We start from the raw sequence: 15930 nt of genomic DNA, 5'->3' as shown, positions 1-15930 counted from the left end.
TTTCTGACCTGTGTAGGCACTTGCACTCATATGCACATACTATAGGCACACACACACACACACACACACATGTTTTAAAATTAAAATATTTTTAAAGAAATCAGAAGATGTTCCAGGTGCTTTTAAGCCTAAGCTATAAAGAGATAGACATTGCAATCAGTGTCTCTCCTGTCAGGGTCCCAGATCCTGTCCTTGTTCCCTGGGCAACGTACTAGGTCTTACCTTTAAGTACCTTAGTTTGAGGGCAGTGACAGTGAGAATGTAAGCACTATTTTTAATGAAAAAAAAATAGTAGTTTCTCTAGCTCATCACTTCATTCTTTATGATTTATCTTACTGGACTCTGAAAGTATTAAATGGAAAACTCAAAGAACAATGAATCCATCCTTTAAAGCTGAAATGCTGTTCTGAGTAGAATGACAAATTCTCAAGCTACCCTCTAGCTGCAGCCTGCCCAGAACATGGGTCACCCCTTGTGCCTTGTGTTTCCATGTCATACATACTACCTGGATGTTATCGTACTAGCTCTCTTGACCTGAATCAGTGATGCTTGTGTTCATTTTAGTTACTAATGGCCCCAAACGCAAAAAAAAAAAAGTGATGCAAAGAAGAAAATATGGAAGCCAAAGTAGTTCTGTGGAGTTAATCCAGCAATGCCACCAGGCAGATAGGGAAAAAGTACACAGAGAGTTCAGAATTGCCCAACCTTTCAGGTATCCACTGTGGGTCATCTTCCATGAATGAGGGAGAATGGCTGTGTTAGCAAATTAAACAAAATGACAGCAGGAGGAGAAAGAAAAAGGAAAGGAAAGGAAAGGAAAGGAAAGGAAAGGAAAGGAAAGGAAAGGAAAGGGAAAGGAAAAATACTGTGCTCTAAACAAAATTCCTAGTCTCATCCCTAGTTCTGCAACAGAATACCAGCTTCAGCTTTCCCTCACCCCTCCTCACAACTCCTGTGGATCCCACAGATCATACCCTCCTAACCTCCCTCCCTCAACTTTTTGCTTTATCTCACACCCCAACTCCAGGATGTTCCCCCTGCTAACCAAAGGCTGCACCTCCCAGGCAAACAAGCAAGATACTCCTGCTTTTGACATCCAGTAACACCCAGTATCAACCCTGTTGTGATCTCCCTTTCCCCACAAAGTCCTTTCCTTCCAATGTTCCTTGCCTCAACCCACCCCAGTTATCCAGCCTCCAACACTAGCAGGCATTCCCTGTAAATAGAGCAGCAGCTGAATAGGCCAGAAAAACAGGTAACACATAGCATTCAGATTCTCCAAAAATCCAGACAGGAAACAGAAACCAAAGAATAAAACATCCCTCCAACACAGACAAATCCAGAAATCAGCACCTAGATCTTGAATCATTCCATAAACAGATGCCCAGATATCAGCATAGAAACACAATCAACAACAACCAAGACAATGTGTTTCCACTACAGCCCAGTTATCCTATCACATCAGGCCCTGAGTATTCCAACATAACCGAAGCACAAGAAAAAGACTTAAACCAACTACACAAAGATGATAGAGGTCCTTAAACATGAAATGAGTAAATCCTTCAAGGAAAATACAATGAACAATTGGAGGAAATTAATATATACCTTAAAGAAACCCAGGAAAACATAAATCTAGCAATAGGAAAAAATAAATAAATTTCTTTTAAAAAGCAGAACAAAACAAAAACCCCATAAACAGGTAAAGGAAATGACTAAAACTGTTTAAGACCTAAAACTGGAAATAGAAGCAATTAAAAAAAACACAAATTAAGGGAATTCTAGAAATAAAAAATTTAAGATTTTGAACCAGAACTACAGAGACAAATTTCACCAACAGAATACAAAAGATAGAAGAAAGACTCTCAGGCATTGAAGAAATAATAGAAGAAATAAATAAATCAATCAAAGAAAATGTTAAATTTGAAACACTCCTGACACATCCAGGAAACTGTGAAAAGATCAAGCCTAAGAATAATAGATATAGAAGAAGGAGAAGAAACTCAGCTCAAAGACTCAGAAAATATTTTCAACAAAACCACAGAAGAGAATTTCTCTAACCCAAAAAAAGGAGATGTTTATAAAAGTACAGGAAGCTTAGAGAACACCAAACAGCATGGACCAGAAAAGAAAGCATCTTCACAACATAATAATCAAAGTACTAAACATACAGAATAAAAAAAGAATAGCAAAAGCTTCATGGGAGAAAGACCAAGTAACACATAAATGAAGACCTAGTAGAATTACACCTGACTTCTAAATGGAGACTCTAAAAGCCAGGTGGGCCTGGACAAATATGCTGCAGACTGTAACAAGACCAGCCCAGACTACTACACCCAAAAAATATGTTCAAAAACCATCAATGGGGAAAATAAGATATTCCATAATAAAGTCAAATTTAAACAATATCTATCTACAAATCCAGCCAGACAGAAGGTGCTAGAAGGAAAACTCTAACCTAAGGATGTTAACTACACCCATAAAAACACAAGGAATAACTAGTTTCTTTTCTTTATTTTATTTTATTTTATTTTATTTTGGTTTTTCAAAACAGGTTTTTTCTGTGTAGCCCTGGCTGTTCTGGAACTCATTCTGTAGACCAGGCTGGCCTCGAACTCAGAAATCCACCTGCCTCTGCCTCCCAAGTGCTGGGATTAAAGGCGTGTGCCACCACTGCCTGGTTGGAATAAATAGTTTCACATCAACAAAATGAAAAGAAGAGAAACACATTCACATACACACCACCACCAACACCAACAACAAAATAACAAGAATCAAAAGTCATTGGTCATTGATATCTCTCAATATCAATGGTCACAATTCCTTAACAAAAGACAGACTAACAGAATACATGCAAAAAACAGGACCCATACTTTTGCTGTACCCAACAAACATACCTCAGGGTAAAAGGTTAGGAAAAACATTCCAATCAAATGGACCTAAGAAGCAAGCTGATGTACCCATTTTAGTATCTAACAACATAGATTTCAAACCAAAACTAATCAAAAGACATAGGGAAGCATATTACATACTCATCAAAGGAAAAATACACCAAGATGACATTTCAATTTAACATCTATGTGCCAAACACAAGAGCACACATGTTTGTAAAAGAAACACAACTACATCTTAAGTCATATATTGTCCCTCACACAATGGTAGTGTCAAACTTCATCCTATCTCATCAATGGACATGTCATCCAGGGAAAAACTAAGCAGAGAAATCCTGGAGCTAACAGACATTACAAACCAAATGGACCTAACAAAAATTAAAAGAACATTTCACTTAAACACAAAAGAATTTACATTCTTCTCTGCACCTCATAGAACTTTTCCTAAAAATGAGCGTGTAGTTGAACAAAAATACAAGTCTCAACATACACAAGAAAATCAAAATAATTCCCTATATCTTATCAGATGACCACAGATTAAAGCTGGATATCAACAACAACAGAAACAACAGAAAGCTTACAAACTCATGAAAACCTAACAACTCTCTACTGGATGAAAAAAGTGGGTCAAGACAGAAAGAAATTAAAGACTTTCTAAAATTCAATAAAAATGATTATACAGCATACTCAAACTTATGGGACACAATGAAAATAATGCTAAGAATGTTCATGGTGTTAAGTGTCTACATTTTAAAAATATGGAGAGATTTCATATTTGCAAGTTAACAGCACACCTGAAAGCTTTAGGACAGAAAGAAGTAACCATACACAAGAGGAGTAGATGGCAAGAAATAATCAAAATTGGGGCTGAAATCAATAAAATAGAAAAAAGAAAACACTACAAAGAATAAATGAAAGAGTTGGTTCCTTTCAAAAATCAACAAGATAGACAAACTCTTATTCAAACTAATTAAAAGGCAAAGAAAATATTCAAATTAACAAAATCAGAAATGAAAAGGGGTATATAACAACAGACACCAAGGAAATTCAAGGAATCATTGGGTTTTACTTCAAAAACTTGTACTTCACAAAACTGGAAAAATCAAAAAGAAATGGACAATTTTCCTGATAGATACCACTTACCAAAGTTAAATCTGGATGAGATAAAAAATATTTAAATAGACCTATAACCCTAAGGAAATAGAAGCAGTCATTAAAAGTCTCCCAACACCCCCCCCCAAAAAAAAGCCCAGAGCTAGATGATTTTAGTGCAGAATTCTACTGGACTTTCAAAGAGGAGCTAATAATACTCCTCAAATTATTCCACAAAATAGAAACAGAAGAGAGATTGCCAAATTCATTTTATGAGGCTACAGTCACCCTGATACCTAAACCACATAAAAACTCTACAAAGAGAATTCCAGACAGATTTCCCTTGTGAACATAGATGCAAAAATACTCAACAAGATCCTTGCAAACCAAATCCAAGAAGACATCAAAAAGCTCATCCGTTTTGATCAAGTCATCTTCATCCCAGAGATGCAGGGATAATTTAATATACAAATATCAGTAAATGCAATCCACTATATAAACAAAGAAAGAAAAATAATCATTGACCTCTTGTCAAAGGTCTCTGGCAAAATCCAACACCCCTACATGATAAAAGTCCTGGAGAGATTAGGAATACGAGGAACATACCTACACAAAATAAAAACAGCTTACAGCAAGCCGATAGCTAACATCAAATTAAGTGGAGAGAAACTCAAAGTAAGTTCATTAAAATCAGAAACACAACAAAGTTGCCCACTCTCTCTATATTTGTTCAATATAGTTTTTTGACATCCTAGCTAGAGCAATAATCTAACTGAAAGAGATCAAGATGATACAGATTGCAAAGGAGGAAGTCAAAGTATCTTTATTTGCATTAAATATGATAGTATACATAAGTGTCCCTAAAACTTCTGCCAGGGAACTCCTACAGCTGATAAACACTTTCATCAAAGTAGCTGGATACAAAATTATCTTACAAAAACCTTCCCTATATACAAATAACAGACTGAGAAAGAAATCATGGAAACACCTTTCAAAACAGCCTCAGTTAATATACTTTGGGTAATTCTAACCAAACAAATAAAAATTTCAAGTCTTTGAAGAAAGAAATTGGAGAAGGTATCAGAAGATGAAATGATCTTCCATGCTCATTAATAGGTAGGATTAACATAGCAAAAATGGGCATTCTACCCAAAGCAATCAACAGATTCAATGCAATTATTATCAAAATTCCAACACAATTCTTCACAGACCTTGAAAGGACAATTCTCAACTTCATACAGAAAATTTTTTTTAAAACTGAAAAATTAAAGAACTGCTGGAGGTATCACCATACCTGACTTCAAGCTGTGCTATAGAGTTATAATAATAAAAACTACATAATATCAGTATTAAAACAGTTTTATCAGTGGAATCAAACTAAAAACCCAGATATAAATTTACACACATATGGATACCTGATTTTTGGTAAAGAGGCCAGAAACATACACTGGAAAAAAAGACAGAATCTTCAACAAATGGTGCTAGTCAAACTGAATGCCGGCATATAGAAGAATGAAAATAGATACGTATCTATCACCCTGCACAGAACTCATGTCCAAATGGATCAAAGACCTCAAAATAAAAGCAGATACACTGAACCTGATAGAAGAGAAATTGGGAAATGTCCTTGAATGCATTGTCGCAGGATACGACTTTCTGAACAGAATAGCAATAGTGCAGGCACTAAGATCAACAATTGATAAATAGGACCTCATGAAACTGAAAAGGTGAAGGACACTGTCAGACAAAGAGGCAGTCTACAGAATGGGAAAAGATTTTCACCAACTCCACATCTGGCAGAGGGCTGATATCCAAAATATATAAAGAACTCAAGAAACTAGATATCAAAAATAAAATATCCAATTAAAAACTGGGGAACAGATCTAAACAGAGAGTTCCAATAGAGCAACCTCAAATGACTGAAAACACTCAAAGAAATGTTCAACATCCTTAGCCGTCAAGGAAATGTAAATCAAAATGACTTTGTGATTCCATCTTACACCTGCCTAAAAAGCTGATATCAATAACACTGGTGACAGCTAATGTTGGTAAGAACATGGAGCAAGGGGAACAGTTCTCCGTTGCTGGTGAATAAAAACTTACATAACACTATGAAAATCAATGGTGATTCCTCAGAAAGTTTGGAATAAATCTACTTTAAGACCCAAATATACAACTCTTGGGTATATACCCAAATGATATTTCATCCTACCACAAGGACACTTGCTCAACTTTGTTCATTGTGGCTTTATTCATAATAGTCAGAAACCAGAAACAGCCTAGATGCCCCTCAAAAGAATAATGGGTGAAGAAAATGTGGTACATTTACACAATGGATGATAAAAAAAATATTAAATTTGCAGGCAAATGGATGGAACTAGAAAAAAATCATTCTAAGTAAGGTAACCCAGACCCAGAGAGATAAATATGGTATGTAGGGGGTGGCTCTGATGCTCTGGATGCTGAAGGTCCTGTTCCCCAGTTGGTTTTTGATGGTTCAATAAAGATACAGTGGCCAATGGCTGGGTGGAAGAGGTGAAACTTCCAGGTTCCCATAGGCAGGCTTGCAGACACGAAAGGAAAGAGTTTCGCCATGCTTTGGAGGAAGAAAGAGCCATATGAAATAGTCAGGTGGAATTGCCATTGGTCCCTTCCCCAACTGGGCCTGGGGTAGCAGGAGGGAGATTAGGTATATAACTAAGCTGAGGGAAGATTTAGGGTGCTGAGCTGGAAGTTAAGATATAGGCATGTTAGACACGGGAAGCTTAGAGGTGTCTGACCATTGAGCTAAAAAGTGTATTAAAACTAAGCTAGTGTGTGTGTGTGTGTGTGTGTGTGTGTGTGTGTGTGTGTGTCTGTGTGTGTGTCTGTGTGTGTGTTTCATCTGAGGATATAAGAGAACCAGGGAGGGGCTGGTACTGAGGTCCACCCAGAGCTTAAAGTGGGGTAGTAGAAACTACACACTACCTGTTATACACTCACTTATAAGGGGATATTAGCTGTTAAGTAAATGATAAAATCCATACAGCCAGAGAGATTAGATAAAGAGGAAGGTTCCAGGAGGGATACATGGATCTCCTTGGGAGGGAGAAATAGAATTTATGGGAGGACAGGAGGGGGGTAAGGAGCAGGTTGGGGAAGATGGGGTGGAAGGAGAAAATGCAAATAGAGACGGCTAGAATTGGAGAAGAGAACTCGGTAGGAGGGGGAACCTAATACGTGGAAACTTCCTTGAATCTACAATCTTAATGAATCTAGGATCCTAATGAGAGGTCCTAGAAATGAGGGGAACAGAGTCTCAGCTGGTCATCTCTTTTAGCCAGGCAAGGAAGCCTTCCAGTGGTAGGTGCATTCAGTTGGGATGTTGGCCAAGTGGGTCTCATGAAAATCTCTAAATGACTTCTGTTGCTAAGACAAAAAAGGCTGCTCTCTAAAATCTGACAGTGGGCCCCATTACCAAGGACAGTAACCACACAACTCATTAGAGAAATTGAACTTGTGCCTACACAGAGTTCTCACCCTACATTCTAGTCTCTTTGGTGTGGGAAGGTACTCTGCAGGCTACCAAAAGGAAAATATGGACTCCAACCCAATTGAGCTACAATCTGCCCTGCCTTCAAAATATGTTAGAACAATGGTGGTATAAGACCTGTGGGAGTAGCTGGGTAATGTCTGATTTGACCTAAGACCCACTCCATGACACTGCTTGGGTAACCAGGAACCAGAGACTAGACAATCCAAAGATCTAGGGTAGAACCAAACATGACTGATCTAAAAATAAATGCATAAATAAATAAAACGTATTATTGTCTGCTATACTTATAGTGCCTCATGCATTCATCACCAGAGAGGCTTCCTCTGGCAGGAGATAGGAACAGATTCAGAAAGCCACAGTCAGATATTATGTGGAGAGTCTAACTTGGAGGACTCCAACAAACATATCCTCCTCAGACCTCGGAGACTCCTACAGAAGAGTAGGTGGAGAGACTGTAAGAGCCAGAGAGGGTAGGGACACCAGGAGAATGAGGCCATCAGAATAACTAAGCAAGGCACATATGAGCAACTGAAGCAGCAAGCACAGGGCTTGCATGGGTCTATACCTCTGAGTGTATATAATAATTATTAGCTTAGGTTGTTTTTAACGGGACTTTTGACTGTGAGAATGAGTGGCTCCCTGACTCTTGTACCTGTTCTCGGATATCTTTTCCTCATGATGGGCGGCTGTGTACAACTTTGCCATGTTTGATCGTTATCTCTTAGGAGCCTGTTCTTTTCTAATGAGAGACAGAAAGAGGGTGGTTCCAGAGAGAAGGGAAGGTGAGAGGAACTGGGAGGAGTAGAAGAGGGGAAACTATAATCAGGGTATATATGGGTATATTGTATGAGAACAGAATCTATTTTCAAAAGAGAGAGAGAGAAAGACAGACAGAGAGAGACACAGAGAGAGAGACAGAGAGAGAGAGAGAGAGAGAGAGGGAGAGAGAGAGAGAGAGAGAGAGAGAGAGAGAGAGAGCGAGAGAGAGAGAGAGAGAGAGAAAGTTCCTTTTTCTTTGCCTGCTTTCAGAGATTCTCTGGACTCCTAGCACAGTTCTCTTTCCTGGGCCCCTCAACACTTCTCTCAACATGACCTGATTCACATCTGCTGCCTGCAGCCCTATGGCCACTTAGCTTCTGGTTTTATTGACCTGTTGTGTCTTTTTAAAGTGCGAGGCTACTTTCTTTGTGGCAAGATAATCACGTCTCACTGGAAGACTCTACACTGTTTATATAGCAGGGCATTCTTGTCTGATCCCAGCCTTGCTGATAACAGCAGGGACATTTTTCTAACTCCGGACATGAGCATGCTGGTCTTTGACTTCTCTTTTGAACCATTTTCATCAGTTTTAACATCTGCCTGGTTCCCTGTTTAAACAGGTTACACATGTGTTTGTTAATCTTTATAAATGTATGGAAGTTAGGATTTTACACTTTCCTGAAATTTAGATCAGCATTGCTACCCAACAACCAACTCCCTTCCTTCATAGAGCAAAAAAGCAAAAGGCTGAAGTCACAATCCTGGTCTCAGTTGAACAGAGAAAGTTTCACATCCACCACGAAGGATCCTCCCTTGGGTGAGCCTTTGTGACAGCATACCCCACCCACTAAAAGAAAGGGATCCCCCCTCCACAAAGATGCACACTTAAATTATAAATCAAAACCAGTCGCCCACTGATTGACTGTGTCTATTATAAAGGGCATAATAAAAATCAAATCTAAAATGGATGAAAGTTTTAAAAATAGAGGCAGAACAGTTACACCCTTTTCACTCCTGGGAGCGCTCTTGAGTGTTCATTCCTCAAGCCTTTGCCCTCACCCTGCCTGAGACACTCTCTGCCGCTGTCACTCTTCAAAGCTTCCAGCCTATGATCACCAGTGCCTTTTGTTATTCCTAACACCTACATCCTTGCTTGCTCTTTGACTCAACCTCACCCACCCCAATTTACCCTCTTAGAAAAAGATTCCCAGCTTCCTCCTGTCATGCCACTCAGCTAACTTCCACCTCAGTGCCTTGCACCTGCTACAAAGTTCCTTTGGGTTCCCAGTGAGGCTGTGTGGCCTTCACACCTACTGCCAAGCCTCTGGCCCCGCTGAATACCAGAGGTCACCACACATTCAAGGATTCCTAATAACCTTTCTCTGCACCAGATCTTTTCCCTATAGATGACCTTCCATCTTTCTCAAGCACCCAACAACTTTCTCCCATTTCCACCGCCTGTGATCACCACTTCACAGCAAGGACAACACATTATTTAAGAGGCCTCTACTGGGGCTGCAGAGATGGCTCAGCAGTTAAGAGCACTGACTGTTCTTCCAAAGGTCTGGAGTTGAATGCCTAGCAACCACATGGTGGCTCACAACCATCTGTAATAGAATCCAATGCCCTCTTCTGGTGTCTCTGAAGAGAGTGACAGTGTACTCGCATAAAATAAATAAATGTGAGAGTTTGTATGTGCTCAGCCCAGAGAGTGGCACTATTAGAAGGTGTAGCCCTATTGGAGTAGGTGTGTCACTGTGGGCATGGGCTTGAAGACACTCCTCTTAGGTCCCTGGAAGCCAGTATTCTGCTATCAGCCTTCAGATGAAGATGTAGAACTCTCAGCTCCTCCTGCACCATGCCTGCCTGGATGCTGCCATGCTCCTGCCTTGATGATACTGGACTGAACCTCTGAACCTGCAAGCCAGTCCCAATTAAATGTTGTCTTTTATAAGACTTGCCTTGGTCATGGTGTTTGTTCACAGCAGTAAAACCCTAACTAAGACAATAAATAAACGGTTTTTTTTTTTTTGGGGGGGGGGTTGTTTTTTTGTTTTTTTTTTTTTTTTTTTAAAAGAATCCTCCACTACTCACAGAAGTCTTCCATTCACGGAAGTCTTCGTGGTCAGCCTGTACCCTCACCCCATTCACCATTAGCCTACCAGCCATCCAATCCTTTGCTCTGCATCATGGTGAATTCTGAGGGAAGTGTCTCTAGTAAATTATCTTTTCCTAAAGCCACAGGGTGCTTCTCTGACCTTTTTTTTTCTCTAGCTTTCTGCAACCATATTCAAACTGGTACATCCTGCTTAGTGGTACCGTCGATCACACACTGTGTACAAGATGCCCACTGCATCCTGGTTCCACCTCTTCCCCTGGCCCTTCTCCTCAGCCTTAGCTCTCTATACCAGACCTCTCAGTGCTGGGTTCTTCATGCTCGCAAGTGAGGTGATGGACTCAACCATTCCATACCTTTATATAAGTCTATATACTAGCAACTTCCAAACTCATTTTGGTTTTTTGGGTTTTGTTTTTGTTTTGTTTTTATTTTTGTTTTTCCTAGTTTGGATCTTATACGTCTTATCCACAAACAACTACCTGATAGAACTCTTTACTGGATTCCTAAAAGCACCTCCATTTTCTGTGGTACCAGAAACTAGTTGCTTCTTTTCTATGTGCTCTGGGAAAGCAGCTGTGGCTCATAGCTGTGCTTCCCCAACACCTAGGCACTGCAATCAGCTCAAGGGATGTTTCCGTCAAAGTTAGGTTTTGTCCCTTGGACCAGTGCACACTCTAACATTGGTGTGCTATTCTGGACAGGCTCCAGAGGCCATCTCAGCTCCAGAGCTCCCTGTGGGATCAGTTGAAATCCCTGTTATGGCTGACTGACCTCCTCCTCTGCTGAGGACAGCTCCCTAACCCAAAAAGTGATATTCCAGTGGGCCAGGGACATATGCTCTCTGTTCTCAAATCTCTGTCAAAGAGTCAATTTCCCAGAGTCCCAGCAGGGAACCTCCAAAAGGTGACAGACAATTTCATGTGTTAACTTCATTAGGCAGGAGTACACAGATACTTGGTTAAACACCACCATATTTTTTAGGTGTGGTTTGCCCTTGAGCAAAGGCTCCAGGGTGTGGGGAGCCTTACCCAATCAGCAGAAGTCTTGGAGAGTAGACCAGCTTTCAGTCAGAAAGTGTGGAAACTCCTGCAGGAAGTTCTTTGCCTTAGTTATGTGCTCAAGAGACCAAAGGACACAGCCTAGAACTTGTATGACCAGACTCTAACCATTTTCTACAGATCTACAAGGAGGTCACAATGGTGGTCACAATGGGAATAGGGAGGGAAATGGGTGCACTAAGATTTGGGGGCCAGATGTTTTTCTGTCCCCATAACAAGCACTATTGTTGTGCCCCCTAAAGTAGTGATGGGCATTTCAGGGCCATCAGACTGAAAAGTGAATGACTGGTTGGGCCAGTGAGGAGAAATAAGGATGGATCCATCTTACCTGCCATCCTGGCTCCATCTCAGGCAGTATCCCTGGAGGGGGTCGGCAGAGGAGGAGCGTCACTTCCTCTGGAGCCCCACGCAATAAATGGAGCACTTCCTACAAGAAAACAAGTCACAGTCATATCTGGGGTTTCCTCCCTGGGGAGGGGAGGGAGCTGCTGCCTTGTGTTATTCCCTGCTTCTAGGAAACAACCTTAACCTACTGTTTGACTCAGGAGTTTGGAACTCCTGGAATGTATAGCCAGGAAGAGCATCTTGAGATCTCACAGCAGTGATACCGCAGAGGCACTCGGGGGATCTCTTCCTAAAGAAGCTGAAGCCCTAGGGCTCCCTGTGGAACTGCAGTGACCTCATCTCTGATCCCTGCCTTCCCTCATGACTCTGCCTATTTCCTTCTATGTTGCCCAGGGGTAATCCTTCCAAAACAGGCACACCTGCTGAGCAACCTCCTTGCTCACCCCAACCACACAGCTCACAGAACCTGCATTTGCCTGCTACTGCTTCTCACATCTGCTCTCCCCACTTGCGTATCTTTGCAACACAGCCTGAGCTTCCACAATACTGTCCCTGTGCTCGGACCACCCTCTCACTGCCATCGGCACAAGGTGACTTTGTATTCCCATTTCCTATATACATCGGGATCTTTCAACCTCCTGCCTTAGCCACCTTCTGGGTTAGAGAATTCTTTGTTGGGACCTGTATGTTGAAGGATGTTCAGCATATCTCCAGTCTAAAGTGACAGCTAAAATGTATCAGTTGTGACAACCACAATTGTCTCAGGATCCACCAAATATCCCACAAGAAGGAGCATCATGCCTCTTTGAGACCCTCTGGCCCAGCTGCTTCACAATGTCTGCTCAACTACTTGGGTCTGCTAAATTGTATTCTCCAAGTTTATGTCCTCGTGTGACAAAGGGTCCCAATTCATGGAGTTGTTGGAGGTCATGGGATCTACAGGAAGTAGAGCCTATATAGTTGGGTTACTGGGCTGTACACTTGAAGGGGATATTGCATCTCTCTGTCTCCTTGTCTCTCTGTCTCTGTCTGCCTCTGTGTTGTGTGTCTTTCCATCCCAGCTGCCATGAGCAGAGAGGCTTCACTTTGCCACACACTCCCCACCATAAAGTCTGCTTCACTACAGCCCCATAGACAATGGAATCGAATGATCACTCACTGACAGCTCTGACACTATGAGCCAAAACAAAATTTCCCTTTTTAAAGTCAGTTTTCTCAGGCATGTTGTCACAGTGGCAGAAAGCTCATAGCCCCTCTTCCTGGCATTTGAATATATATACACAAAAGCCTTGGCTTTGCTTTCCTTGTTTCATCCTCTGCAGCCTCTGTGGTTTTCCTGTCTTTCCCATCCCATCATGACCTCTGAGGATGCACAGCCGCCTCCTCATCTGCCTCCCTCATTTGTCTATAGCTCCTCATGGAGCTCTCCAGCAGAGGTTCCCAGAGATCTGCAGTCGGATCACATAAATATCTATAAACCCACACGGCTCTGGGAACTTGACAACCTCTGTGTCCCACACAGAGCTACTTTGCATCTTTGAATACCCTGTTTTGACATGCCCTAGTTGGGCTGCATGAGGTCTCCTCATGGGCTTGGCTGGAGGAAGGGACAAGGAAAAGAAGGAGGTTGGTGTTGGCTCCTGGCTTCCTCGGCTGGGTCGTCACAGGATGATTCCATCCCTCCGTGAAAACCTTAGATCATGCCGGTGAATCCTTGCACCTGTTCTGTCTCTAGAGTTGACTAGCTTTTCCTTCCTACCCGACTTTGACTTTGGGAAGGTGGCTCCACATCAGGATACTCACCTGTAACTCCTAATAACATGCCCACCCCATCACTAAAGTCTGCTAATACCCCAACCAACAAAGACACTTCCTTGGGATTTTGTACTACAAGTCAATCTCTCTGTGTCTTTCTGTCTCTGTCTGTCTTTCTCTGTGTGTCTCTGTCTCTTTGTCTCTCTGTTTCTCTGTGTGTGTGTCTCTGTGTGTGTGTCTTTGTATGTGTGCGTGTCTTTATCTCTCTCTTCCACACTCACTCTCATATTTCATTTTATTTTTTATTTTGTGTATGTTTGTGTCTGTGTGTGAATATATACATGTGAGTATAGATCCCTGTAGAGATTAAAAAAAAAAAAAAAAAAAAAAAAGATCAGATTCCCTGGAGCTGGAGTTACAGGGAGTTGTGAGTTACTGGTCACCGGTGCTAAGAACCAAACTCAGGCCCTCTGCAAAGCAGAACATGATCTTACTGACTGAGCCATCTCTCTCTGACCCTGCATAATTTTGACCACAGGTGAGACGGTCTATGTACAATATCTTGGCATGCAAAGCTATAAATTCAGCACACAAATCTCAAGGAGAGTGGAAGGGGCTCTTTTTAGCCCCCCCCCCCAGCTTCATATCACCTCCCAGAATGTACTCAGAGAAACCATTAGCCAGCACATAAGTAGGGTTTCATGTTCAGTTCATGAAGGGGTGTGCTGAAAAGCAATACCTACTCAAGGTCAGGTAGAAAATAGATATGGGCACATCCTGTAGATTGCTTTCTATAGGCTCCAAGCCCAGATCAGGCTGTAAATTCCAAAGTATCCTCTGTGGAGCTAGCCTTCAAAGAAACAGGGCTTATATCTGCAAGCATCAGAGTGGTAGTTCCCCACCCCCATGCTCTGAGCACCTGGAAAGCGAGGTCTTCTATGGGCTTTCCATTCACTGCCAGTATGATGTCACCAGCTGCAATGGCTCCGTGTTCTTCAGCTGGCTGCCCAGGAAAGAGCCTCTTGATCCTTACAAGGTCACTCTTCACGTGGATGCAGCTTCCTCTCGCCATCTGCACAAAGCTGAATCCCAAACCACTGCAATTCTTCTTCAGTTTGACTTCAAACTTAGGACCTGTAACAAGAGAGATGATGAAAACAGACCCTTCAGTGTGTTGCAACTGGCCAGCCTTGACCTGTGAGTCACCGTGGAGATGGGTATTTTGTGTGCTAACTTTGATAATGGAGTCTATCACACACACACATTACAAGTCAGGGCTGCCCATAGATAGACATAAAGTTGTAAATACAAACCATAAAGGTCCTTTCAAAGCTCTCAGGTAGCTATGTACTTTAAAAATGAAACAGGAAGGTTAAATTATGTATCATATTTTAGTCAATACAGATGCTCCTCAGTTTACAAGGGTCTAAGATCCTGGAAACCAATGCAGGATAGAAAGACTGTGTTGAGAATGCACTGAATGAACCTAACCTTCCCAGCATCTTAGCTTAGCAATATAGCCCACTGCAGTTTTCCCTGGCAACTATGGTACTAAGCCACATCCCACTACCACTTCTCAGCATCTCAATGAGAGATTAAAAGCTCAAAATACAGTCTCTTTTGAATAGTGTGACTTTCACACCCTCATTATGCTATGTTAGACTGTTAGGATGTCTAAATTACTACCACATCGATGTGGAATCAACACAAAAGATGACTGAGGCTGTCTTCATTCTTCTTAAAGAATACGTCTTTACACTCCTGTGCACTCTATCCATTTGGATTGCCACATTTTAAATGTTCAACGGCCAGGGACACGTGACAACTGACTGCCATACTAAATGTTTAAATATAAACAACTAAATTTATAAGTAAAGATAGGGCTTTAGACACACACCATCTGCTTGCAGTAGCAAGTAAAACTTATTATATCTAGATTTCAGTGTAGGCTCTCAATGGTGTTTTAGTACATGCAGCATGAAATTTTACTAAATGGATCATGGGGACAGTGACATTTCACTCTGGAGAATGTTCTAGCTGCCATTTTGCTTAGCCATGTACACTGACCATAGACCAGGCACTTCTGGATGCCAGAGATGGACATGGCCTCAGGCATCTAGAGAGTCTGGTAACCAAAAGGGAGCCTCTGATCTTCTCCTGGTTTATCTTCACAAACTTAGAAGGTAGCCGATGAGCAGAGTGGTAGAGCCTTGGCTTGCAACTTTTCACTGGAGCAAGAGTTAAAACAGTGGGGTCTATGGCATAAGCATGTCCCATCTGCCATTGTTACACTGGCCTCTGCTGCTCAGTGCTTAACTCATTGTTCAAATGCCTTATTTGTCGTGTACAGAAGAGATAAGAGGGAAACAGGCAGAATTG

At 41.5% G+C, this 15930-nt stretch overlaps 1 protein-coding gene across 7 annotated transcripts in view; it reads right to left on the bottom strand.

Moving 5' to 3' along the window:
* Frmpd2 (FERM and PDZ domain containing 2) overlaps positions 1 to 15930 on the bottom strand; it is a 109115-nt gene that overhangs the window by 10022 nt on the left and 83163 nt on the right. For all 7 annotated transcript variants that reach the window (XM_076931457.1, XM_076931456.1, XM_076931460.1 and 4 more), the window contains 2 exons: positions 14471 to 14685; positions 11780 to 11878 (listed from right to left, as the gene is read on the bottom strand). In XM_076931457.1, the coding sequence (XP_076787572.1) occupies positions 11780 to 11878; positions 14471 to 14685 (314 nt within the window). The remainder of the gene's footprint in view (positions 1 to 11779; positions 11879 to 14470; positions 14686 to 15930) is intronic.

Source organism: Arvicanthis niloticus, chromosome 3 (assembly GCF_011762505.2).
Source record: "Arvicanthis niloticus isolate mArvNil1 chromosome 3, mArvNil1.pat.X, whole genome shotgun sequence".
Classification (NCBI taxonomy): domain Eukaryota; kingdom Metazoa; phylum Chordata; class Mammalia; order Rodentia; family Muridae; genus Arvicanthis; species Arvicanthis niloticus.
The sequence above is the reverse complement of the archived record's forward strand: the minus strand, read 5'-3'. Positions and strand labels throughout refer to the sequence as shown.